Source organism: Anomaloglossus baeobatrachus, chromosome 10 (assembly GCF_048569485.1).
Source record: "Anomaloglossus baeobatrachus isolate aAnoBae1 chromosome 10, aAnoBae1.hap1, whole genome shotgun sequence".
Lineage (NCBI taxonomy): Eukaryota > Metazoa > Chordata > Amphibia > Anura > Aromobatidae > Anomaloglossus > Anomaloglossus baeobatrachus.
The window spans coordinates 37990926-38015606 of record NC_134362.1 but is presented as its reverse complement, the minus strand read 5'-3'; the positions used below and the strand labels follow the sequence as shown (position 1 = coordinate 38015606).

Here is a 24681-nt window from a genome sequence, read left to right as displayed (position 1 = left end):
TGTTGATAAGTTACGTTCTCCGATATTGTTTATCGGATTGAATTTGTTTTTGAAACAGTTATTGGCTTTCCTCCTTCTTGCTTTTGCACTAAAACTGAAGGACCCGTGCTCCCACGGGGGGGTGTATAGCCAGAAGGGGAGGGGCCTTACACTTTTAAGTGTAGTACTTTGTGCGGCCTCCGGAGGCAGTAGCTATACACCCAATTGTCTGGGTCTCCCAATTGGAGCTAGAAGAAAAGGAATTTACGGTAAGTAAACAAAATTCCCTTCTTCTCAGGACCCCCACTATAAGGGTATGTGCCCATGATCAGGACTCACTGCATACTGGACGCAGCGGGTTCTGACCTGTGGGGCCGCGAGTCTCCTCCGCACGAGACCTTGTACCCATGATCAGGGTTCCGTATGCTGCAGTCTCCTGCTTGTGTTCTCCCTACGGAGGACGCATGCGAATCCACAGCAGACAATTGACATGCTACAGCTTGGAAAGCCGCACTGCAGGTCAGTGGTTTCTGTGGTTAAAAACTAGCACAGTGGGCACAGGATTTTTAGAAATCCAGTCTACTATGCTTGTCCTGTACAACGCAGCTTTTTGGAAGCAGCAAAAACACGCTACATCCAAAACGCTGCAAACACTGATCGTGGGCATGCACTCTTAGGGACCCCAGTAGTTGTATTCCGAGGTTAATGTTAATGATGACTTCAGTCATGTGACATAATGTAATCAAAGGTCTGTTATTGCAGGAGTCTAAGGGGAACTTTGCACACTATGACATCGCAGGTGCGATGTCGGTGGGGTCAAATCGAAAGTGACTCACATCCGGCGTCTCTCTCGACATCGTAGTGTGTAAATCATTTTTGATACGATTAATGAGCACAAAAGCATCGTAATCGTATCATCGGTGTAGCGTCGGTCATTTCCATGAATTGGGAAAGACCGATGTTACGATGTTGTCCTTGTTCCTGCGGCAGCACACATTGCTGTGTGTGAAGCCGCAGGAGCGAGGAATATCTCTAACCTGCGTCCCGGCCGGCTGTGCGGAAGGAAGGAGGTGGGCGGGATGTTTACGTCCCGCTCATCTCCGCCCCTCCGCTTCTATTGGCCGCCTGCCGTGTGACGTCGCTATGACGCCGCACAACCCACCCCCTTAGGAAGGAGGCGGGTCGCTGGCCAGAGCGACGTTGCAGGGCAGGTGAGTGCATGTGAAGCTGCCGTAGCGATAATGTTCGCTACGGCAGCTATCACCATATCGCAGCTGTGACGGGGGCGGGGACTATCGCGCTCGACATCGCAGCATCGGCTTGCGATGTCGTCGTGTGCAAAAGGCCCCTAAGGGTACGTGCCCACGATTAGTGTTAGCAGCGTTTTGGACACAGCATGTTTCAGCTACGTCCAAAACGCTGGGATGTACAGTACAAGCACAATGGATGGGATTTCTAGAAATCCCATGCCAACTATGCTTGCTTTTCTCGCAGTCAAAACTGACCTGCGGTGCGGCTTCCTTAGCCACAGCATGTGAATTCTGTGCTGCGGAGTCGCAAGCAAGAGACCGCTGCGTACCGAACCCAGATCGTGGGCACGGGTCTCTGCGGTCTCCTGTGGAGTAGATTCGCGTCCCCGCCAGTCAGGACCCACCGTGTCCTGATCGTGGGCATTCACCATAAAAGAACTGAACAGGAGGCAGGCTGGTATGCAGGACTGGCATTAGGGGGAAGGGAGAGAACTTTAAATTGGGTACTGAAGCTGTGCTTTTAGGTGTGCACAAAGCTCATTCCTCTAAATTGTTCTGGAGAGCTAGCAGATTTCCACTAACTGAGTTATCTGTTATGTCAAAAGTTTGACAGTTTTGTTTTCACCAATAGTTGCCTGGTCTGTTTTTGACCTTCGGCATATTTGCTATCTTGTCACTTTAAGCAGCTTTGATAAAACTGTTCAATACTGTTAAAAGGCAGAAAACTCTATGGATGAGTAGAGTACAATGTTAAGAGCCCTACAGGCCAAACTCATACGGTGTTACTATGAGTGCATGGCCGGAGAGGGGCGGTGGATTCTCGGTAGTGTTCTTTGGGTGTCTGCCATGCGCTCCCCTCTAAGCCCATGCTCCAGACTTCACACTATCTGTTTTGCCTGAAGCGTTCTTTTTATACTGTAAGGCTAGTAATCCGACTTCTTACAATTTTTAGTTTCTGATGGTTTAATCCGCATGTTAAGATTTTCATGTAGGCCAGGGTATCAACAGTTATCTTTATACATTCGGATAATGTCATGTTCTGAGCTATGCTTGATTTCTTCACCATAAAGGAAAGTTCTTCACAAACCAGTGTTACCATCATCATTGGGTCATGGCTAAGTTCTAACTATGGATCCCATGTGAGGACAGCTCATAGGACTTTCCATGTGCGCTATTCACACCTTAGATAGTAATAGAAAAAGTTAGATAATTTGAGCTCTTTATAGATGGTCTTGTATGTTGGCCCCACGACTCAAGGATTTATTGACACTTATATTTCCTTCCATTATTCAATATCTCAATCAGTTAGTCCTGTCCTGATACTGTGGTAAATCAGTACCGGTCATTTATGGATTTAACGAGTAACCATTTTTCTTTTCTTTTTTTTTTTTTTTTCCTCTAGATCCTAATTTCTTGTGTTTAGTAGCCTTTTTCTTTTCTCAGTCTCATGTTATCAGTTGCAAAATATTATAGGGCAAATAATCCATATATAGCTGGTTTGTTATGCCACCTTAAAGGGAATCTGTCACTAAAGTTTCTTACACCGAATCTGAGAACAGCATAATATAGACTGGGACCATGATTCTAGCGATGTCACTTACTGGGCAGCTGACTGTATTTTTGATCTTCTAATAAAACGATGATCACTAAAGGACAAGTAAACCAGTTGCCATGTAGTCCAGCCATGCTCCCAAAAACCTATTGGCACCCACCTGCCTATGAACGATTGTACATAGAAAGCTACCAATCAGTGCTGTGGGTGGGGTTATAAAGAGCTAAGAGATTTGCTGCAGGTAACAGAGGGACGGAGGTGGTAAGTATACGGGTGGCAGCCGGCCAGGACAGGTAAGTGTGCAGTGAGCTGAAGACTATCCCCGAGGTTGATTGGGGGGCCCTGTGCCCCCCCCCCCCCACCAATGACCCCTGCCCCTGCCTTGCTTCAGCTGGCTGTGCGTCAGAGGGTGCAAAATCCAGCTGAAATGCTTTGCAGCTCAGAGATGAAGCCATGCAACGTGGGAGTCGGGGAAGGTGAGTAAAATGTTTCGGTGTTTTTTGTTTTGTTTTTTTTTTCCTTTTTTGCGGCAGATAAATATGCCAGTTAGAGGCCATATATACCAGGAGGATGAAATGTATACTAGGAAGGGGACATATATGCCAGGAGAGGCTCAGGATGGGGACATGTATCCTAGGAAGGATGCAAATAGGAAAGTGACATATACCAGGATGGGGCCAGGAGGGGATATTATACAGTTTGTTATATCCTACAAAGGGGCAGTGTGTGTGGGTGATATTATACAAAGGAGCAGCGTGTGTGTGGGGGGATATTATACAGAGTAGCAGTGTGCATGTGTGAGATATTATACATGGGGCTGTGTGGGAGAGAGATTATGGAGAGGGGCAGTGTAGGGGGTGTATTAATTTTCTGAAGAAAATACTTCATTTTCTAGAACAACGTCAAGGGTGCAATTACACGTATTTTTCCAAGAGTGGTGATAAGACTGTGGAAGGTTTCAGGGGTGGAAGTGGGGATGGAGCCTTGGCGGAGTCTCAACGGGACCTGAAAATTTTGCCAGGAGGGGGCCCTAAAATTCTTAGTGGTGACCCTGCCAGTAAGTGACATATTGCTGGAATCCAGGTCTCTCCTCCTACATCAGATGGGTTGGCAAAAACCTGTTGACAGATTCCCTTTAACCTAAACATGTTCTCTCATTACCTTCACTCACCATTGGTTTTTCTTAAGAATTAAAAACAAAAAGAAAGTATTAGAGAAGTCAACTCTTGTCTTAATGGTTAACAGCCTTTGCACTTTTTAAACAGGTTTTAAAACATTGGGCCCAACATAAAAAGGTTTGTGAGCAGATATGAATTAATGACTCTAATGATTTTTTTTTTCTCAAAGCAGCCCTCAAATTGCATTTTCGGCTGAATATTTAACCATATTTACAGATTTAACCTGCAGACTTTCTCTTTAGTCAATAGTTTTTGTTCCCCCCCTCCTTTTGCCCAAGCGTTCTTTTTATCCCTTTCCTGCTTATCACTGTCTGATCGTATGCAAACCTAGCAGGTGCCAGGGGATCATCTGCCTATAAAATCTCACAACTCTATTCTATCTCTACCAAAAATGATTACGGAAGAGTGATGGAAATGGTAGGACCTTTTATGAAGAAGTCTGCCAGTTTCCTTACCTTTTTTTTTTAAAAAAATTTTTCTTCCCCCCCCAAATGCTTCTACTCCCTTTTTGACCTGGACGTTCTAATGTGTATGTGTGAAAGCATTTTGCAGAGTTGAGATATAACTTAGCGGAATAGAAGGCAGAGACTCCAGTAATAGCGCCAATAACTGAATATTCTCCGAAGAAATTAGCTATATATTCTAATGTGCTACGGATGTGGAAACTATGATTAAAGCAGTTTTATTTTGATGGTAATAGATGTTTTTTCAAAATTTACACCAGAAAAAAAATCAAACTTTTCTATAGCAAATGTATATATGGAGTATACAGGAGTAGCCCCAAAATATCACCTATTGACAATGTAGAGTGCCACAGACGTAAAGTGGTGGATCGTGGCATTCTTATTCAAAAGACATTGGAATATTGGAAATGTATGTTAACTGTCCAATTTTGAAAGAATTATGTCTTGAATATTTCGGGGGCATTATGGCATTTTTTTGATCCTGTATGTTTTGTTCACTCCATACAGGTCGCCCTCTCCTGAGCCCATCTATAATAGTGAAGGGAAACGTCTTAACACACGAGAGTTCAGGACGCGTAAGAAGCTGGAAGAGGAGCGACACAACCTTATTACGGAGATGGTTGGGTTGAACCCAGACTTCAAACCTCCAGCTGATTATAAGTAAGTTCATTAGGGAGGGTTAAATTTGCTCTGTTTTGTCTTGAAAAAACTGCTTTTGAGGTTTTTGTTTTTTAAACGTTAAAAAATGAGTCCATTTATAAAATACAAAAATAAAACTTGCTTTCCAGATTCATATCAAGGTACTGCCTTTCCCCCCCTCATCTACCTCCTCTCTTAAGACATCAAGTTATATGTTAGGTCTAACAAATAGAGGGAGAGGAAAGTGTGGAAAATTATCTCTAGTAAGGTTTGGAGAGAAACACCATCAGGATAATGCATAGAGCGATACTGGCCTTCAACATACAAATATCTAAAACAATGAGGTATTGTCTGACACACTGTCCAAATTGCAAACTTAGAGAGTCGGATTTATTACACGGTCTCTGAAGCTGCCCTAATATACAAGAATTCTGGAAAGATCTAAAACGTATGATGGAGAATATGGGCATTATGAATATAGCATTACATCAGTTACCGTTCATTTTCCATTACTGGTGGGGAGACCGAGCCATACAACAAAGAGAGGGAAACATGAACTCCATTGTTTCACTTCTTTTGTATAATAGGCAAAAGAAGCCTATTATAGAACTGGTTGAGTGACTCCATTCCAAATCTGAAAGCTATAATAGGCCAAATGAAAGCTGTTTCACTTGGAATGGCTAGAAGCAGAACGAAATAAAAAAAGTGTACAAAAGTTCTCATGTCAAAGTGGAAACGCTTTCTACTAAAACACTATACAAAAGACGAGCTCTGGGGAATTCTGAACCCTTATGAACAGACCAGTTGGTACATATTGGAAGACATGGGAGGATCATTGGGAAAACTGAAAATAATTTATCTAAATGTTGATGCAATAGGAGGGTGGTACACCGGTTAAGGTGCAACATAAGCTTTAGATGCAAACTAAATTTTCAATTACTAAAGAGAAACGCAAAGAGTGAGGTGCTCAATTTTTCATATGTCTTTGGGAAAGTTATGAAATGTCCTATAAATGTCTGTTCTATTCCTGATCCTAAGGATCTAGGCTTTTCGTTGAGATGCATCTGCTGCGTTTTATGTACATACTCAGTAGTGAAGCTCCTCCCCTACCATTCGGATTCTGGGAAATTGAAGAGTCTGAGTTGAAGGTTTGGCTTACCGACTCTTCTGCCCTGCTTTCTCCGATTTGGAAGATTGTGTCTGAGCTCTTTGTGACTGTCAGTCAATCAAGTAATGTTCCAATTAGTCTTCATTAAAAATGTGTATGTATGTATGTTTTTATCTCAGTGGTTTTGCAAAAAAAGCAAGAAATCTAAAATCTGTTATGAGTTCCTGGTTTTGTCTTCTGTTAGGGTGAGATGGGGATGTACAAATATGCCGAATGTGGATAGCAAAGAACAGGGCTGTGGAGTCGGTTAGCCAAACCTCCCACTCCTCAATTTCCCTTGTACCGACTCCACGATTTTGACTCCCACATATATTGCTTATATTTAAGTGACAAATGTATTGTAGTACAATGTGAACATCGACATTTAATCATTTTTATGATACAATAATCAAGATATTAGAACATAAAATAAATATATTAGAATACAACTTTAGAACACAAACTGTAATAAATTGGAAATATGTAATATTACACTGTGTGTGTGTGTATATGTGTGTATAATTATTATTATTATTATTATTATTGAGATAGATTAAACTATATGTGGCAAATAACAGTTTTCAACAAAAATATACTAAATAACATGTGTAGTCTATGAATTTGTTCTAAGAAATAGAATTGCCTCCATCAGATCCTGCTTCATAGATGGCTTCAAATCTGACATAATAATTTTAAGGGTAGAGAACAACCTCTCTACACTAACTTGGGTTGGAGGCAAAGCCATAACCACATGGGCAACATCTCTAACAATTTCCGGGTATAAAGGAATTGCCTCATGCACAGTCAGATTTGATGAACGGTTGCATTTTTCTATTTCTTTGAGAGCAAGTGAAAAATTTTGTTGAAATCTGGCCAATCTGCTGCTATAGGAGATGGAGTGAAATATTTTTCCTTGCGGCAACACTTTGCCTGCTCCATGTCATCCAAATACTTGTCAAAGTTAAACTCCTCATCTGATGAGGATGAAGATATGGCAGCAGTAGCACTGTAAGGACCCAAGTCCTCTTGCGCCTGGCAGTCCTGTAGGCCACTCATCCTAACTGCTACCTCAGTCAGAGCTTCTTTTCCTTTAGTAAGCTGTTGATCATCAAGCATTATTCGATTATTCGATGACTTGGGTCCACATACACAGCTGCCAGAAGAATTTTATTTTCCAATAGCTGTGTCTCTCTCCGTTTCATTGAAGCAGAAATGCAATCTGCGATTAAACCTCCTCTATGGGAAAGGCTAAATGGCAAGTTCTTCCACTTCCTTATGAAAATGCCAGGAGTTAAATCCTCAGTTTGTAATTTTTTAGTCTTGGTAAATGGGTGATTAAGAAATTCATTCAATTCAGCCACCTGTGTCCATTGACCTTCATTTAGGGTTACCTGAGGGTTCGCCATATCTATAAGAAACTGTTTTAGTTCAAGCAATCGCTCAATCATTAAAGTGCTGCCCCACCGAGTGGCTTGATTGACAGTTGCCCCTTTCCCAGCACGTCTCTTCAAGATGACCACGTACATATAACGCAATAACCAATTTCCTCACTTTTCCAATCAGATTTACAGCATGTCCCTCTTGCAGACTATCTTATTGCCAGCTGCAGCGTGTGCACAACACAGCGCATGTGATTAATAGGGAAATGTTTTGAGGCAGCTTCAACAAGGTTATCTAATTCTGAAGTATCATTTTTATGTTCTTCTGTTGTAATATCTGTTTGTTCCTCAGTTACATGAACAGTACTGTGGCCTTCCATCTCCAACATACTGAATCCTAAATTTTCTTCTAGCTGTTGTTCATTACTCTCATTCATCAGTTTAATTGTTCTTATGTTTGAAGCATTGTCAGTTACAATAGCAAGAACCTGTTCTTTTTTGAGTTTGTAATTTTGCAGAACTTTTTCCACTAAGGTCTGGAGAAACTGGCTGGTATGATGAGCTTTAGTATCTTTTACTGCCAGTGTCTTGGTAACAATTTCTTTGTCACAAACATATCGAACATTGATGGCAAATAGTTCACTCTGTGACGTGTGCAGGCATCCATTTTAAGAAACATGAAGTGTCTTGAGTCTTTTTAAGATCTTTATCACTAATTTTCTGATACTATCTCTTTCCAGAGAAACACCAAGTTTGCAGACCATTTCTCCATTAAGAGCCGTAAATGCTGGTTGTGCAAATAATAATGGTACACAGTCCTTCACAACAAGCTGTATGATTTGTCTTTTAAACATATCTTCTGTCATTGTTACAGTAACTTTGTCACAAAATATCTTGTTAATGATGTTTAAGATGCTCTTTCCTCCACCTTTGTCTGGCAGGAAGTGCTGGGCACTGGTTTCTTGGTGCTGCTGTTATCTTTCTTAGTCACAACATTGAAAACTTCTGGGTAGAAGCGTTGTAAATGTCTTTTTATGGTATACATCTCTTTTCTCTCAATTATACCTGAAGAAGGCTGAAGAATAGAACATCCGAGCCGAAACGCGTTGTATAATTAACCATATTTTATTGTACAAATAATATATCTCTACTTATTTGTATATTGGACTAGTCATATGACCAACAATCATCCAATATGTTCCACCATTGGTAGCAGGAGCGCCGCAAGATTGGTATTTGCCTTTGAAAATATCTTGTTAATGATGTTTAAGATGCTCTTTCCTCCACCTTTTGTCTGACAGGAAGTGCTGGGCACTGGTTTCTTGGTGCTGCTGTTATCTTTCTCAGTCACAACATTGAAAACTTCTGGGTAGAAGCATTGTAAATGTCTTTTTAGATTGGAAGCTCTTGTAGGAGCATTTTTTTTTTATCACTGCCTGAGTGTGCACTGATTTTGGCATCACAGCATTTTTCCTCCGGATCACTTGTCATATATTGACACACAAAATATTTTTCATCTAGAGTTACTGTGCAATGCTCAAATACAGCTGACTTCATAGGGAGCTTTTTAGACCTTTTGTAATCATATAAAATTCACTCTCAAAATAATTGTCCTATAAAAAAGTGTATTAAAATTCCAGCAAGAACAGGGAACCATGTACAATGGAGAAAAGTACCGTATTTTTCGGACCATAAGACGCACTTTTTTTCCTCCAAATTTGGGAGGAAAGTGTGGGGTGCGTCTTATGGTCTGAAGCTGCGGGGTAGGGAGCTGTGGGGAGTCAGCGCTATGCAGTGGGATCACAGGAGGCAGGGAGGGTCGCTGCTGCAGGAAGCCGGCGCTGGAGAAACCACGTGTGCCCGCTGCTTAGTCAGTGAATATTCATTAGCTGCTCCCCGCCCACCTCTCTGCAGTCAGCGGGGGTGAGGAGCAGCTAATGAAAACTTGTTTAATGTAAACAGCGGTCACACGTGGGAGCTCCAGACGCCGGCTTCCTGCAGCGGCTGCGGAGACTGTGTCCGCTGTGTAGGAGGCAGGAGCAGGGGGACGCTGTAGTCATGTCTGGCCCGGGGAAAGTGAAGATCACTGCAGTGTCCGGGCCAGTGCACGGCATACCTTCACAGCACAGCCGCAGTCTCTGTGCTGAGGGCTCAAATTACTTTCACTTTGCTCCTGCTGCCTCTGCACTAGAAACAGTCTCCCGGAGCTGACAAGGACCTACAGTGATGTAATGCAGAGGGGTGGGCAGAGCAGCACAGTGCCCACCTCTTCATTACATCACTGCAGGTCCTCCAGATATGGGAGACTTTGTTTGTAATGCCAGGACCAAACTGAAGCATGGTGAGCATCACAACAGTAAAAGTAAGGCAATAAATAGTATATAAAGGCATCACTGTACACCTGGATGGGGTTGGATCATATATATATATATATATATATATATATATATATATATATATATATATATATATATATATATATATATATATATATATATATATATATATTCTCTATCTATCTTTACACACACAGACACACACACTATATAACTATATACACACAGACACACACACATTATATACACACAGACACACACACACACACACACACACACTATAACTATACACACAGACACACACAATCCAGATTGGAGGATCACACACATAATGATGGGGAACATACATATTCCACGATGGGGGCCATATATACAAGGTACCCAGAAAGGAGGATATGAGGACAGAATTTGGGGATATTATTACCTCAGTAACACTGTCAGCAGTAAAATAACTGTCATGACCACATTCTTTTACTTTAATTTTATTTTTTTCTATTTTTTCCTCCTCTAAAACAAGGGTGCGTCTTATAGTCCGGTGCGTCTTATAGTCCGAAAAATACGGTATTTGATGCAAAATTGTCAGTGTAAGTTTTTCCCCTATAAAGAATGGAGAGGTCTGTAATTGTACACTTCACCTGTGAGAATCTAAAAAAAGTCCAGAAAATCATTGTATGATTTTAATAATTTGTATTTTATTGCATGAAAAAATACAATTTGATACAATAAAAAAAAACAGAACTTAATATTTCTTTGTCGCTCCATTGGGAGACCCAGACAATTGGGTGTATAGCTACTGCCTCCGGAGGCCACACAAAGTATTACACTTTAAAAAGTGTAACCCCTCCCCTCTGCCTATACACCCTCCCGTGCATCACGGGCCCATCAGTTTTATGCTTTGTGTTGAAGGAGGCTGACATTCACACAATGCTCCACATTTTAGTCAGCAGCAGCTGCTGATTATATCGGATGGAAGAAAAGCGGGCCCCTAACAGGGCCCCCGGCATGCTCCCTTCTCACCCCACTGAGTCGGCGGTGCTGTTAAGGTTGAGGTACACATTGCGGGTACACAGGCAGGAGCCACATGCCGTTTTCCTTCCCCATCCCTTAGGGGCTCTGGGTGAAGTGGGATCCTAACCGGTCGTCCAGCCACTGGGACTGGGCTCCCTCCGCAGCCCCAGGGGGAATCTGCCGGACAGGAGACTGAGTATCGTCAGGGACATGGCCCTGCATCTACAGGTACTCTGTGTCCCCTTTGGGACGGTGCATGAAGCACCTTGGCCTCAGACGCTGCAGCGACTGCGGTGTGGATTTTTTGACCGGGACTACCGCGCCGACCGTGCCTGTTTGCCGGCCGCGGTTTTTACTTTAGTCCCCGGCTTTTGCGGCCTAGTATATTACACTCCCGCCCCTGGGCCTGCCAGTCAGGGGGAAGGGCGGGACGGTCGGTATGACGCCGACGGTGAGGGCTGGAGCACACTTCGCTGTCCTCCTCCCCCTCACTGTTCACTATGGGGCGCAGATTCCCGCACTTTTGTGGTTCCGCCCTCGGCTCCCTCCTCCCCTCGGAACGCCGGCAGCCATTGTTATATGGCTCTCAGTATGATTCTGCCGGTGGAGAATCGCAGAATGTGCTCTGCAGCTGATGGGAGAGGGGGTTCCTAACCGGTCGCCATGCACTGGGACCGGGCTCCATCCGCAGCCCCTGGGGGATTCTGACGGACAGGAGACTGGACATCGTCAGGGACAGAGCCCTGCATCCATAAGGTACTCTGTGTCCCCTTTGGGGACGCTGCATGCAGCACCTGGGTTGCAAACGCCGCAGCTGTTGCTGTGTGGTTTGTGAGACCGGGACTACCGCGCCTGCTTGCCGGCCGCGTTTTTAACTTTAGTCCCTGGCTCTTGCGACCTAGTACCATATACTCCCGTTCCCGGGCCTGCCAGTCAGGGGTAACGACGGGACGGCCGAATGGACGTCGGCAGTGAGGGCTGGAGCATACTTGGTATCCTCCTCCCCCCCTCACTGTGCACTGTGGGGCACCAGTTTCCCAATCGGGTGCTAGCCACCCTTGGGTGCCGAAGTGTGTGTATGTATGTATGTATGTATGTATGTATGTATATGTGTGTATATATATAATATATATATATATATATATATATATATATATATATATATATATATATATATATATATATATATATATATATTTGGTATATGAATTCACTGTTCGGCAGCACTATTTGCTTTTGGCTATATACCCTCGCTGATTACTAAGAGGTGACAACAGCAGGTCGTCCGCAAACAGTAAGGGTGCCAGGGCCCAGGCTTTCTTTGCAACCTGTACCTCTTGTGCGGCTATATTGCCAGCAGGTTCCACCTATCATTGCAAATGCATGGCCCCTGGGGCACTCACTCAGCCGGAGCCTCCGGCACTGGTGGGACCCTTGGCTCAGGTGGTACCACTGGTTTCCACTGCACAGATGGCAGGGACAGAGTTTGCACGTTTGACTGAGCAACTCTGAGTCGCTTTCACATGCCATGGCCCAGTCTATGAACAGAGGGACTGCTAAGATACTGGAAGCTTTGCAGTCCAGACCGGTAACACAGAGCCAGGGCGCTGTGAGTTCATCGCTCCCAGGCCCCTCTGGGTCGGTACAACAAGGCTCCTGGGGTAACACCCAGATCCCACGGTGAGAACTCCGACACGGACCGCGGCCTCAGACAGGCTAACCGGGCTCGCTGGGAACCTTCCACGACTTCATCACGCTGTTCAGGGTCTCAGCTTGAGGACTCTCGGGAGAATGAAGCGGAGGTCGCAGCTCAGGGCTCTGAACCTGACGTTGCTCTCAATCTGGATACACCTGAAGGGGACGCCATAGTAAATGACCTTATAGCGTCCATCAACCAGGTGCTAGACCTCTCTTCCCCATCTTCTCCTATGGAGGAGTCGGCTTCACATTGGGAGAAACACCAGTTTAGGTTTCCCAAATGTACACGGAGTGCGTTTTTGTTTTTTTTTTTTTTTTTTTCGATCACTCTAACTCCAGAGAGGCTGTCCAGAAGCACAGAACTTTCCAGACAAACGCTTTACTAAGCGCCTTAATGACACACGTTACCCTTTCACTCCTGACGTAGTTAAGGGTTAGACTCAGTGTCACAAGGTGGATCCTCCAGTCTCCAGACTGGCGGCTAGATCCGTAGTATTAGTGGCAGTTGGTTCATCTCTCATGGATGCCACTGACAGGCAAATAAAGCTTATGATGAAATCCATCTGTGAAGCCATAGGCGCATCTTTTGCTCCGGCCTTCGCAGCCGTGAGGGCACTCCAAGCTATCTCAGCTTCTCTGGCTGAGATTAATGCGGTCGTCGGCCGCACCAAACCGCTTCCTCGGTCGGTGGCAGGCTCTCCCGCTTTTGCGACGCATGGTGGCCACATTTCCAAGACCGATGGGTGAGAGACATTCTGTCTCACGGTTACAGGATAGAGTTCAGCTCTCGTCCTCCGACTCGTTTTTTTCAGAACATCTCCGCCCCCCGAACGGACCGTTGCGCTTTTTCAGGCGGTGGACACTCTGAAAACAGGAGTGGTGATCCCCGTTCCCATTCAGGAACGCGGTCGCGGTTTTTACTCCAATCTGTTCGTGGTGCCAAAATAGGACGGCTCATTCCGTTCCGTTTTGGACCTCAAATTGCTCAACAAACATGTGACAACCAGGCGGTTTCGCATGGAATTTCTCCGATCTGTCATCGCTTCGATGTCCCAAGGTGACTTCTAGCATCAATCGACATCAAAGATGCCTATCTCCATGGCAGATCGCTCAAGAGCATCAACGCTTCCTTCGTTTCGCCATCAGGGACGAACACCTTCAATTTGTGGCACTGCCTTTCGGCCTGGCGACAGACCCACGGGTCTTCACCAAGGTCATGGCATCCGTCGTAGCGATCCTACACTCTCATGGCCACTCGGTGATCCCTGACCCAGACGATATCCTAGTCAAGGCACCCTCACGGGTGGCTTGTCAACACAGTCTGACCGTTGCTCTGGAGACTCTCCAGAGGTTCGGGTGGATCATCAATTTTCCAAAGTCAAATTGGTCTCCGACCCAGTCACTAACGTACCTCGGGATGGAGTTTCATACTCTCTCAGCGATGGTCAAGCTACCGCTGGACAAACAGCGGTCGCTGCAGACAGGGGTGCAATCCCTTCTACGGGCCCAGTCACACCCCTTGAGGCGCCTCATGCACTTCCTGGGGAAGATGGTGGCAGCAATGGAGGCAGTTCCATTTGCGCAATTTCATCTGCATCCTCTCCAATGGGACATTCTCCGCAAATGGGACAAGAGGCCGACGTCCTTGGACAGGAACGTCTTTCTGTCTCTAGAAGCCAAGACCTCACTTCAGTGGTGGCTTCTCCCCACTTCTGTCGAAAGGAAAATCCTTCCTGCCCCCATCCTGGGCTGTGGTCACGACGGACGCGAGCCTGTCAGGATAGGGAGCGGTTTTTCTCCACCACAAGGCTCAGGGAACCTGGACTCCGACAGAGTCCTCCCTTCAGATCAATGTTCTGGAGATAGGGGCAGTGTATCTAGCCCTCAAGGCGTTCCATCGGTGGCTCGAGGGCAGGCAGATCCGCATACAGTCGGACAACGCCACGGCGGTTGCGTACATCAACCACCAGGGCGGCACTCGCTGTCGTCAAGCCTTCCAAGAAGTCCGGCGGATTCTGCTGTGGGCGGAGTCCACAGCCTCCACCATCTCCGCGGTTCACATTCCGGGCGTAGAAAACTGGGAAGCAGACTTCCTCAGTCGCCAGGGCATGAACGCGGGGGAATGGTCTCTCCACCGGGACGTGTTTCAAGAGATCTGTTGCCGCTGGGGACCGCCGGATGTCTATCTCATGGCGTCTCGGCACAACAACAAGGTCCCGGCATTCATGGCACGGTCTCAGGACCACAGAGCTCTGGCGGCGGACGCCTTAGTTCAGGATTGGTCGCAGTTTCAACTGCCTTATGTTTTCCCTCCTCTGGCAATGCTGCCAGTGTTGCGTAAGATCAGGTCCGACTGCCGCCACGCCATTCTCGTCGCTCCAGATTGGCTGAGGCGGTCGTGGTACCCAGATCTGTGGCTTCTCACGGTGGGGCAACCGTGGGCGCTCCCAGACCGACCAGACTTGCTATCTCAAGGGCCATTTTTCCATCTGAATTCTGCGGCCCTCAACCTGACTGTGTGGCCATGGAGTCCTGGCTCTTAGCGTCCTCAGGGTTGTCTCAAGATGTCATTGCCACTATGAGACAGGCCAGGAAACCAACGTCCGCCAAGATCTATTACAGATCTTGGAGGATCTTCTTAGCCTGGTGCTCTGAGAGGGGGTTTACCCCCTGGCCGTTTGCCTTACCCAGGTTTCTATCCTTCCTGCAATCGGGATTGGACAAGGGTTGTCTCTCGGCTCCCTCATAGGTCAAGTCTCGGCGCTTTCCGTGTTTTTTCAAAAGCGTCTAGCCAGGCTTCCGCAGGTCCGCACGTTCCTGCAGGGAGTTTGCCACATAGTCCCACCTTACAAGCGTCCGCTGGAACCCTGGGATCTCAACATGGTTCTACGGGCTCTTCAAAAAACCACCTTTTGAACCGCTGCGGGATGTCTCTCTATCACGTCTTTCGCAGAAGGTGGAATTTCTAGTGGCGGTTACTTCACTCCGTAGAGTGTCAGAGCTTGCAGCGCTGTCATGCAAAGGCCCTTTCCTGGTATTTCACCAGGATAAGGTGGTTCTGCGTCCGGTCCCGGACTTTCTCCCTAAGGTGGTGTCCACTTTTCATCTCAATCAGGATATTTCCTTACCTTCATTTTGCCCTCATCCAATTCACCAATATGAAAAGGATTTGCATTTGTTAGATCTAGTGAGAGCACTCCGGATCTACGTGTCTCGCACGGCGCCAATGCGCCGCTCTGATGCGTTCTTTGTCCTTGTCGCTGGCCAGCGTAAGGGGTCGCAGGCTTCCAAGTCAACCTTGGCTCGGTGGATCAAGGAACCGATTTTTGAAGCCTGCCCTTCTTCTGGGCTTCAGATTCCTTCAGGGCTGAAAGCCCATTCTACCAGAGCCGTGGGTGCGTCCTGGGCATTGCGGCACCAGGCTACGGCTCAGCAGGTGTGTCAGGCGGCTACCTGGTCGAGTCTGCACACTTTCACGAAACACTATCAGGTGCATACCTATGCTTCGGCAGATGCCAGCCTAGATAGGCGAGTCCTTCAGGCGGCGGTCGCCCACCTGTGAGAGGGGGCCGTTGTTTCGGCTTTTTATCGAGGTATTCTTTTACCCACCCAGGGACTGCTTTTGGACGTCCCAATTGTCTGGGTCTCCCAATGGAGCGACAAAGAAGGGAATTTTGTTTACTTACCGTAAATTCCTTTTCTTCTAGCTCCTATTGGGAGACCCAGCACCCGCCCCTGTTCCCTTCGGGCTGTTTGTTCTTTTGTGTACACATGTTGTTCATGTTGAATTGTTCTTTTGGTTCATGGTTTCAGTTCTCCGAACATCCTTCGGATTGAATTTACCTTAGACCAATTTATAAGTTTCCTCCTTCCTGCTTTGGCACCAAAACTGATGGGCCCGTGATGCACGGGAGGGTGTATAGGCAGAGGGGAGGAGTTACACTTTTTAAAGTGTAATACTTTGTGTGGCCTCCGGAGGCAGTAGCTATACACCCAATTGTCTGGGTCTCCCAATAGGAGCTAGAAGAAAAGGAATTTACGGTAAGTAAACAAAATTCCCTTCTTTTGGTAAAGAAAACTTTGTTTGCAATTAGAGGTCAGGCGTTTCCTGTAGTTTCTGTTTCTCTCTGTTGAAGTGTACCTATGATAAAAATTTCAGACCTCTCCATTCTTTGTAGGTGGGAATCGACAGTGGATCAAATACTTATTTTCCCCGCTGTATATGTTTAGATAGAAATAACACAAGCTTTGCATAAATCAATAGTACAGGTGACAAATCTAAAGTTTGTAAAATGTCATTAGATAGCTTTTGCTTTGAATTTCCAATTTCAGGCTTTTCTTGGGTACAGCTCACTAAATGTTTCACATCAGATTGCTTCAGTCTATAAAGAGGGGAGGAGGGAGGGAGCAAGTTTATTGTGTATCTTAAGACCCCTTTACACAGTGAGACTTTCTAGCGATCCCACCAGCAATCGCAACCTGGCCGGGATCGCTACAAAGTCTATGGTGAGCTGTCAAACAGGCAGACCTGGCCAACGACGCAACAGCGATCCGGACCTGCAGAGCGACCTAGCTAGTCATTGGGGACGTTGTAAAGCAGCTTTTTGAAAGGGAAGTCGCTAACGAAGTCACTGTAAAGTTCCCTTTACACACTGAGACCATGCTGCACAGCGGGAAACAAAGGACCAAAGAATGGTCCTGAACGATTTGTAGCGATCACAACTTCACAGCAGGGGCCAGGTCGCTGATGCGTTTCACACACTGCAATGTCGCTGGGGAGGTCGCTATTACGTCACAAAACCGGTGACGTTACAGCGATGTCGTTTGCGATGTTGCAGTGTGTGAAGCCACCTATACTCCAGGAACAAAGAAACTGATAACAGAGATAATAACTTGATGTTATGGCTTCTATACCTATACAAGTCCTCATCAATCCTGTTGCTGTGATTTCCCTGTATATTGTATAGAAGCTATCCTCCCAAAAGTACATGAGCTCAAAGAAAAAACAAACAAGCATCAAGCATACAGAGAGAACATAGAGTATACTGGACTATTGATTTATGCACCGTTTATTGAAAGTTTAAATATGCTTTAAGAAGTACTGACTTTAATATTATCCTGGTCACGCTACTAGTTCTGGGATGAGTGCGGCCTTCCTTCTTTTGGAGTGTGGTTACTTTTTACCCTTGCCTGTAGAGGAGGAGCTTCACTGGTGCTAAAGTGCAGCACAAACTTATCTTAGCGAAGACAAAGCCTAGATCCTCAGGCTACATACATTCACACACAGCGTTTTTGCAGATCTGTTTTTTGCTCTGGGCATCTCAGTAAAGTCAATGGGTTTCAAGATATGACATTTAGACACCTTGTTTTGTGAAGATCCGTTTTTTTGGCTCAAAAACTGATCCTCACGAAAGAATGATCATGTCTGTTTGTGTGGCGTTTTTCTAATCTGCTTTTGCTATTGAAAACCTTATCTATAAGCTCAGAAACCTTTCAGGTGATGCGGTTTTTAAAAAAACTGATCTGCTTTTGCAGCTGAAAAACATTTCCTCAAAAAACGCTGTGAATGTAGCCTGAGATCAGGAATACAACAGCCATTTATAGGACATTTCATAACTTTCCCAAATTTTTATCAAAAAATATTCAGCACATTCTGCATTGAACTACTGTACCTAATTTATTATCTATTTTAGGAGTCAGTCCATTTTCTACAGACTCCGACTCCACAGCCCTAGCGAATAAAGCATGTAATGTCTAAAGCCCCCTTCACATTTAACGGCTTTCCAGCGATCCCGAATACGATGCGACCTGATAAGGATCGCTGGTAAGTCGCTACGTGGTCGCTGGTGAGATGTCAGTCAGATCTTCACAGCGACGCAGCAACAATACAGCGACTGTAGTGACCTGTATAACGAGCTCGGTGGTACGTGTCTGAGCTCTGAGTCGTCAACGAGGTCGTTGCGAAGGCGTCAAACACACCGATGTATCCTGCCCAGCAGGACCTCAACGATCAAAAAATGGTCCAGGCCATTCGAACACAACCATCGATCTCACAGCAGGGGGCTGATCGCTGCTATGTGTCACACGTAGTGAGATCGCTGGTGAGGTCGTTGTTGCGTCGCAGAGTTATCAGGCTATGGATAAGGTTGAAAGCATGTGACATAATCAGTACAAGATGGAAGCTGTGCCGATATGAGCAGATAAAAACTACAGGACCCTGGATACACACAAATTTAACATCCCTTCTATATTACTGGAAAAGACACTCCTACAAGAGAAAATGTAAAACATGGACTGGGCTGCAAAATCAGGGGGAGAGGTTAAAAATGAACTAGACAAACTTTAATACAATTTTATTAACTAAAAATAAAAAAAGGTTCTAGGTCCGTGGACTTTAGAAGAATCTGTAACTTGCCCAAAAAATTGCATTAAACACCTTGTAAAAATCCTTGTGTTCCACGGAGTCTGTTACTATTTTTCCTTTTGTGCTGTGGCACTCCATTGCAGAGATATTCACATTTTGTTCTGGAGTTCATGATGTGAAATCTCTGCTTGCAGTCCAACTGGTCATTTCATCAGTCTTCTCTGGGGGTGTGCACTTTCCCTTCTTTCCAATCACAGCTCGGCAGAGCCTGAGACTGCTTGATCAGCAGCTGAGCTTTCATTGGCTGCGTCTGGTAGGGAAAAGCAAAAGCACATGCCCCCATAGACTCTGAAGAAGCACCCAGCTGGAGTGGAAGCAGAGATTTCACATACTTCGCTCTTATAGTAACAAATATGCATCTCTCTGCAATGGAACGTTGCAGCATAAAACTGAAGAGCGGCAGAATCAGGAGAGCTTATTTTTACTAGATATTCCACTACATTTCTTTGTCGCTCTATTGGGAGACCCAGACAATTGGGGTGTATAGGCTATGCCTCCGGAGGCCGCACAAAGTATTACACTTAAAAGTGTTAAGCCCCTCCCCTTCTGCCTATACACCCCCCGTGCTCCCACGGGCTCCTCAGTTTTTTGCTTTGTGCGAAGGAGGTCAGACACGCACGCACAGCTCCACAGATTGGTCAGCAGCAGCTGCTGACCATGTCGGATGGAAGAAAAGTGGGCCCATATAGGGCCCCCAGCATGCTCCCTTCTCACCCCACTCTTGTCGGCGGTGTTGTTAAGGTTGAGGTATCCATTGCGGGTACGGAGGCTGGAGCCCACATGCTGTTTTCCTTCCCCATCCCCCTCAGGGCTCTGGGTGAAGTGGGATCTTACCGGTCTCCAGGCACTGAGACCGTGCTCCATCCACAGCTCCTAAGACTCTGCTGGATAGGAGCCGGGTATCGTTCAGGGACATGGCCCTGCTACTTGAAGGTACTCTGTGTCCCTGTGGGGACCGCGCACAGCAACACTCCAGCATTGCTGGGTGTGCTAGTGCACCGGGGACCGCGGCGCTGACCGGGTTAATGTGCCATTACACACTCAGCGTCGCTGAGTGTGTTTATGTAGGGGGACTACCGTACTACCGCCGCCGCCATGTTTTTAACACTGAGGCGCGGCTGGGACTTGTAGTGCGCCGGGGACTTCCGCGCGGCCGCGCTTTTATGGCAGCCGCGCTTATTACTTGAGTCCCCGGCTTGTACGGCCTAGTGTTTCCTCCTCCCGCCCACAGCCCTGACAGGCAGGGGAAGGGCGGGACGCTTTACAGACGAGCTGCAGTGAGGGCTGGAGCATGCTTTGCATACTCCACTCCCCTCACTGCACTGTGAGGCACCAGTTCCCGCACTTTCTAAGGGTCACGCCCACGGCTTCCTCCTCTCTCAGGACGCCGGCAGCCGTGCCATTACACTCAGCATCGCTGAGTGTGTTTATGTAGGGAGACTACCGCGCTGACCGCCGCCGCCATGTTTTGACACTGAGGCGCGGCTGGGACTTGTAGTGCGCCGGGGACTTCCGCGCGGCCGCGCTTTTACGGCGGCCGCGTTTATTACTCGAGTCCCCGGCTTTTGCGGCCTAGTCTTTCTTCCTCCCGCCCACAGCCCTGACAAGCAGGGGAAGGGCGGGACGCTGCACAGGATGAGCAGCACTGAGGGCTGGAGCATGCTTTGCATACTCCACCCCCCTCACTGTCCTCTCCTCAGAAGCCGGCAGCCATTCCTGTCAGCTCCTTGAATGCTGCAGAGGGGGACAAATTCTGACAGACCCAGGCAGGGACCCTGGTGGCCTCACAACCGCTTTATGCGGGGGGTATGCAGCATCTGTGGTGCTAGCCACATTTGTGCAGGAGTGTAATTTTAAATCATATGTTTATAAGATATGCTTTACACTGTATGGTGCACAGTTGATTCTGTATATATATTGTGTTGCTCAGGGAAGTCAACAGCATGGCGCCCATAAAAGGCAGGAGTGCCAAACCACAGGCTTACTATGCTGCCTGCGCCGCATGTACGACCCCTCTGCCGGCAGGATCCACTGAGCAATCCAGACCGGTATCTCAGCACAGGGGCACTGTTGAATCATTGCTCCCTGGCCCACCTCAGTTGGACCAGAGGTCTCCCCGGGGTGTCTCATAGATCCCAGAGTGAGGTCTCTGATACAGACCCCAGCCCCTGACCGTCTAAGCGAGCTCGCTGGGAAATTCCCTCGACATCTTCATATTGGTCAGGGTCTCAGCGGGGGGAATCCCTGGATGATGAAGCGGAGACAGCTGATCAGGATTCTGATCCTGAGGCCGCTCTCAATCTTGATACGTCTGACGGGGACGCCATAGTGAACGATCTTATAGCGTCTATCAATCAAAGATGCCACTCACAGGCAGATGGAGCTCTGGTTGAAATCCATCTATGAAGCCATCAGCGCTTCTTTTACACCAGCATTTGCAGCCGTATGGGTGCTACAAGCTATCTCAGCAGGTCAAGCGCAAATTGACGCAGCCACACAGACGTCGGCATTTGCGTCTTACGCTATTAATGCTGTCCTGGACTCTGCGAGCCGTATGGCGGTTGCTTCCGCCAATTCGGTGGTACTCTGCAGGGCCTTGTGGCTACGGAACTGGAAGGCAGATTCTGCTTCCAAAAAAGCGTTTAACCAGTTTGCCAATTTCTGGCGACCGACTGTTTGGCGAACGTTTGGATGAAATCATCAAACAATACAAGGGAAAGGATACATCTTTACCCCAGCCCAAACCGAACATACCCCAACAGAGGATGGGGCAGTCGAGGTTTCGGTTCTTTCGGGGCGCGGGCAGGTCCCAATTCTCCTCGTCCAAAAGGCCTCTGAATAGATCAAGGGCTCTCCGATTCATGGCGGTCTAAGTCAAAAAGACCACCGGAGGTGCCGCTACCAAAGCGGCTTCTTGATGGCTTTCGGTCTCCTCAATCCGCATCCTCGGTTGGTGGCAGGCTTTCCCGCCTTTGCGACTCCTGGCTGCCAAGGGTAAAAGACCGTTGGGCGAGAGACATTCTGTCTCACGGTTACAAGATAGAGTTCGCCTCTCGTCCCCCGACTCGATTCTTCAGGTTATCCCCGCCTCCCGAGCGAGCCGAGGCTCTTCTGCAGGCGCTGGGCACCCTGAGGGCAGAAGGAGTGGTGGTCCCTGTTCCTCTTCAGCAACAGGGTCACGGGTTTTTCTCCAACCTGTTTGTGGTTACAAAGAAGGACGGGTCTTTCCGTCCTGTCCTGGACCCGTAACTGCTCAACAAACACGTATAGACCAGACGGTTCCGGATGGAAACCCTCCGCTCCGTCATCGACTCAATGTCCCCAGAAGATTTCCTTGCATCGATCGATATCAAAGATGCTTTTCTCCACGTACCGGTGGCTCCAGAGCACCAACGCTTCCTGCGCTTCACCATAGGAGACGAACACCTGCAGTTCGTGGCACTGCAGTTCGGCCTGGCTACAGCCCCACGGGTTTTCACCAAGGTCAGGGCTACAGTAGTTGCGGTCCTCCACTCTCAGGGTCACTCGGTGATCCCTTACTTGGACGATCTGCTGATCAAGGCACCCTCTCAAGAGGCATGCCAACACAGCCCCGACGCTTCTCTGGGGGCTCTCCAGAGTTTCGGGTGGATCATCAATTTTCCAAAGTCAAATCTGACACCAGCCCAATCGCTGACATATCTTGGCATGGAGTTTCATACCCTATCGGCGATAGTGAAGCTTCCGCTGATCAACAAGCGTTCACTACAGAAAGGGGTGCAATCTCTCCTTCAAGGTCAAGCACACCCCTTGAAGGGCCTCATGCACTTCCTGGGGAAGATGGTGGCAGCAATGGAGGCAGTTCCTTTCGCGCAGTTTCACCTGCGTCCTCTTCATTGGGACATCCTACGCAAATAGGACAGGAAACCGACGTCCCTCGACAGGAACGTCTCCCTCTCTCAGGCAACCAAAGCTTCCCTTAGGGGGTGGCTTTCTTCCCACTTCATTATCGCATGGGAAATCCTTCCTACCCCCATCCTGGGAGGTGGTCACGACGGACGCGAGTCTGTCAGGGTGGGGAGCAGTCTTTCTCCACCACAGGGCTCAGGGTACGTGGACTCAGCAAGAGTCCTCGCTTCAGATCAATGTTCTGAAGATCAGGGCAGTGTATCTTGCCCTAAAAAGTGTTCCAGCAGTGGCTGGAAGGCAAGCAGATCCGAATTCAGTCGGACAACTCCACAGTGGTGGCTTACATCAACCACCAAGGCGGAACACGCAGTCGGCAAGCCTTCCAGGAAGTCCGGCGGATTTTGATGTGGGTGGAAGCCACGGCCTCCACCATCTCCGCAGTTCACATCCCGGGCGTCGAAAACTGGGAAGCAGACTTTCTCAGTCGCCAGGGCATGGACGCAGGGGAATGGTCTCTTCACCCGGGCGTGTTTCAGGAGATCTGTTGCCGCTGAGGGAGGCCGGACGTCGACCTAATGGCGTCCCGGCACAACAACAAGGTCATGGCATTCATGGCACGCTCTCACGATCACAGAGCTATGGCGGCAGACGCCTTAGTTCGGAATTGGTCGCAGTTTCAACTCCCTTATGTGTTTCCTCCGCTGGCACTGTTGCCCAGAGTGTTACGCACGATCAGGGCCGACTGCCGCCGCGCCATCCTCGTCACTCCAGACTGGCCGAGGAGGTCGTGGTACCCGGATCTGTGGCATCTCACGGTAGGCCAAACGTGGGCACTACCAGTCCGACCAGACTTGCTGTCTCAAGGGCCGTTTTTCCATTTGAATTCTGCGGCCCTCAACCTGACACTGTGGCCATTGAGTCCTAGATCTAGCGTCTTCAGGATTATCTCAAGAGGTCATTGCCACTATGAGACAGGTTAGGAAACCAACGTCCGCCAAGATCTACCACAGGACGTGGAAAAATTTCCTGTCGTGCTCTGCTCGGGGTTTTTCTCCCTGGCCTTTTGCCTTGCCCATTTTTCTGTCCTTCCTTCAATCTGGACTGGAAAAGGGTTTGTCGCTCGGCTCCCTTAAGGGACAAGTCTCAGCGCTCTGTGTTTTTTCCAGTAGCGCCTAGCCAGACTTCCACAGGTATGCACGTTCCTGCAGGGGGTTGTCACATCGTTCATCCTTACAAGCGGCCGTTAGAACCCTGGGATCTGAACGGGGTGCTGATGGTTCTTCAGAAACCACCATTCGATCCAATAAGGGATATTTCTTTCTCACGCCTTTCGCAGAAAGTGATTTTCCTAGTAGCAGTCACTTCACTTCGGAGAGTGTCTGAGCTAGCAATGTTGTCGTGCAAAGCCCCTTTCCTGGTGTTCACCAGGACAAGGTGGTTCTGCGTCCGGTTCTGGAATTTCTCCCAAGGGTGGTACCCCCCTTTCATCTCAATCAGGATATCTCCTTACCCTCTTTTTGTCATCATCCAGTTCACCAATGTGAAAAGGATTTGCACTGGTTAGATCTGGTGAGAGCACTCAGGCTCTACATTTCTCGTACGGCGCCCCTGCGCCGCTCGGATGCACTCTTTGTCCTTGTCGCTGGCCAGCGTAAAGGGTCACAGGCTTCCAAATCAACCCTGGCCCGGTGGATCAAGGAACCAATTCTCGAAGCTTACCGGGCTGCCGGTTCCCTCAG

General features: G+C 47.6%; 1 protein-coding gene across 3 annotated transcripts in view; it reads left to right on the top strand.

Moving 5' to 3' along the window:
* Positions 1 to 24681, top strand: part of LOC142254822 (splicing factor 1-like) — a 67423-nt gene that overhangs the window by 22370 nt on the left and 20372 nt on the right. For all 3 annotated transcript variants that reach the window (XM_075326143.1, XM_075326145.1, XM_075326144.1), the window contains one exon: positions 4931 to 5083. In XM_075326143.1, coding sequence (XP_075182258.1) covers positions 4931 to 5083 — 153 coding nt within the window. The remainder of the gene's footprint in view (positions 1 to 4930; positions 5084 to 24681) is intronic.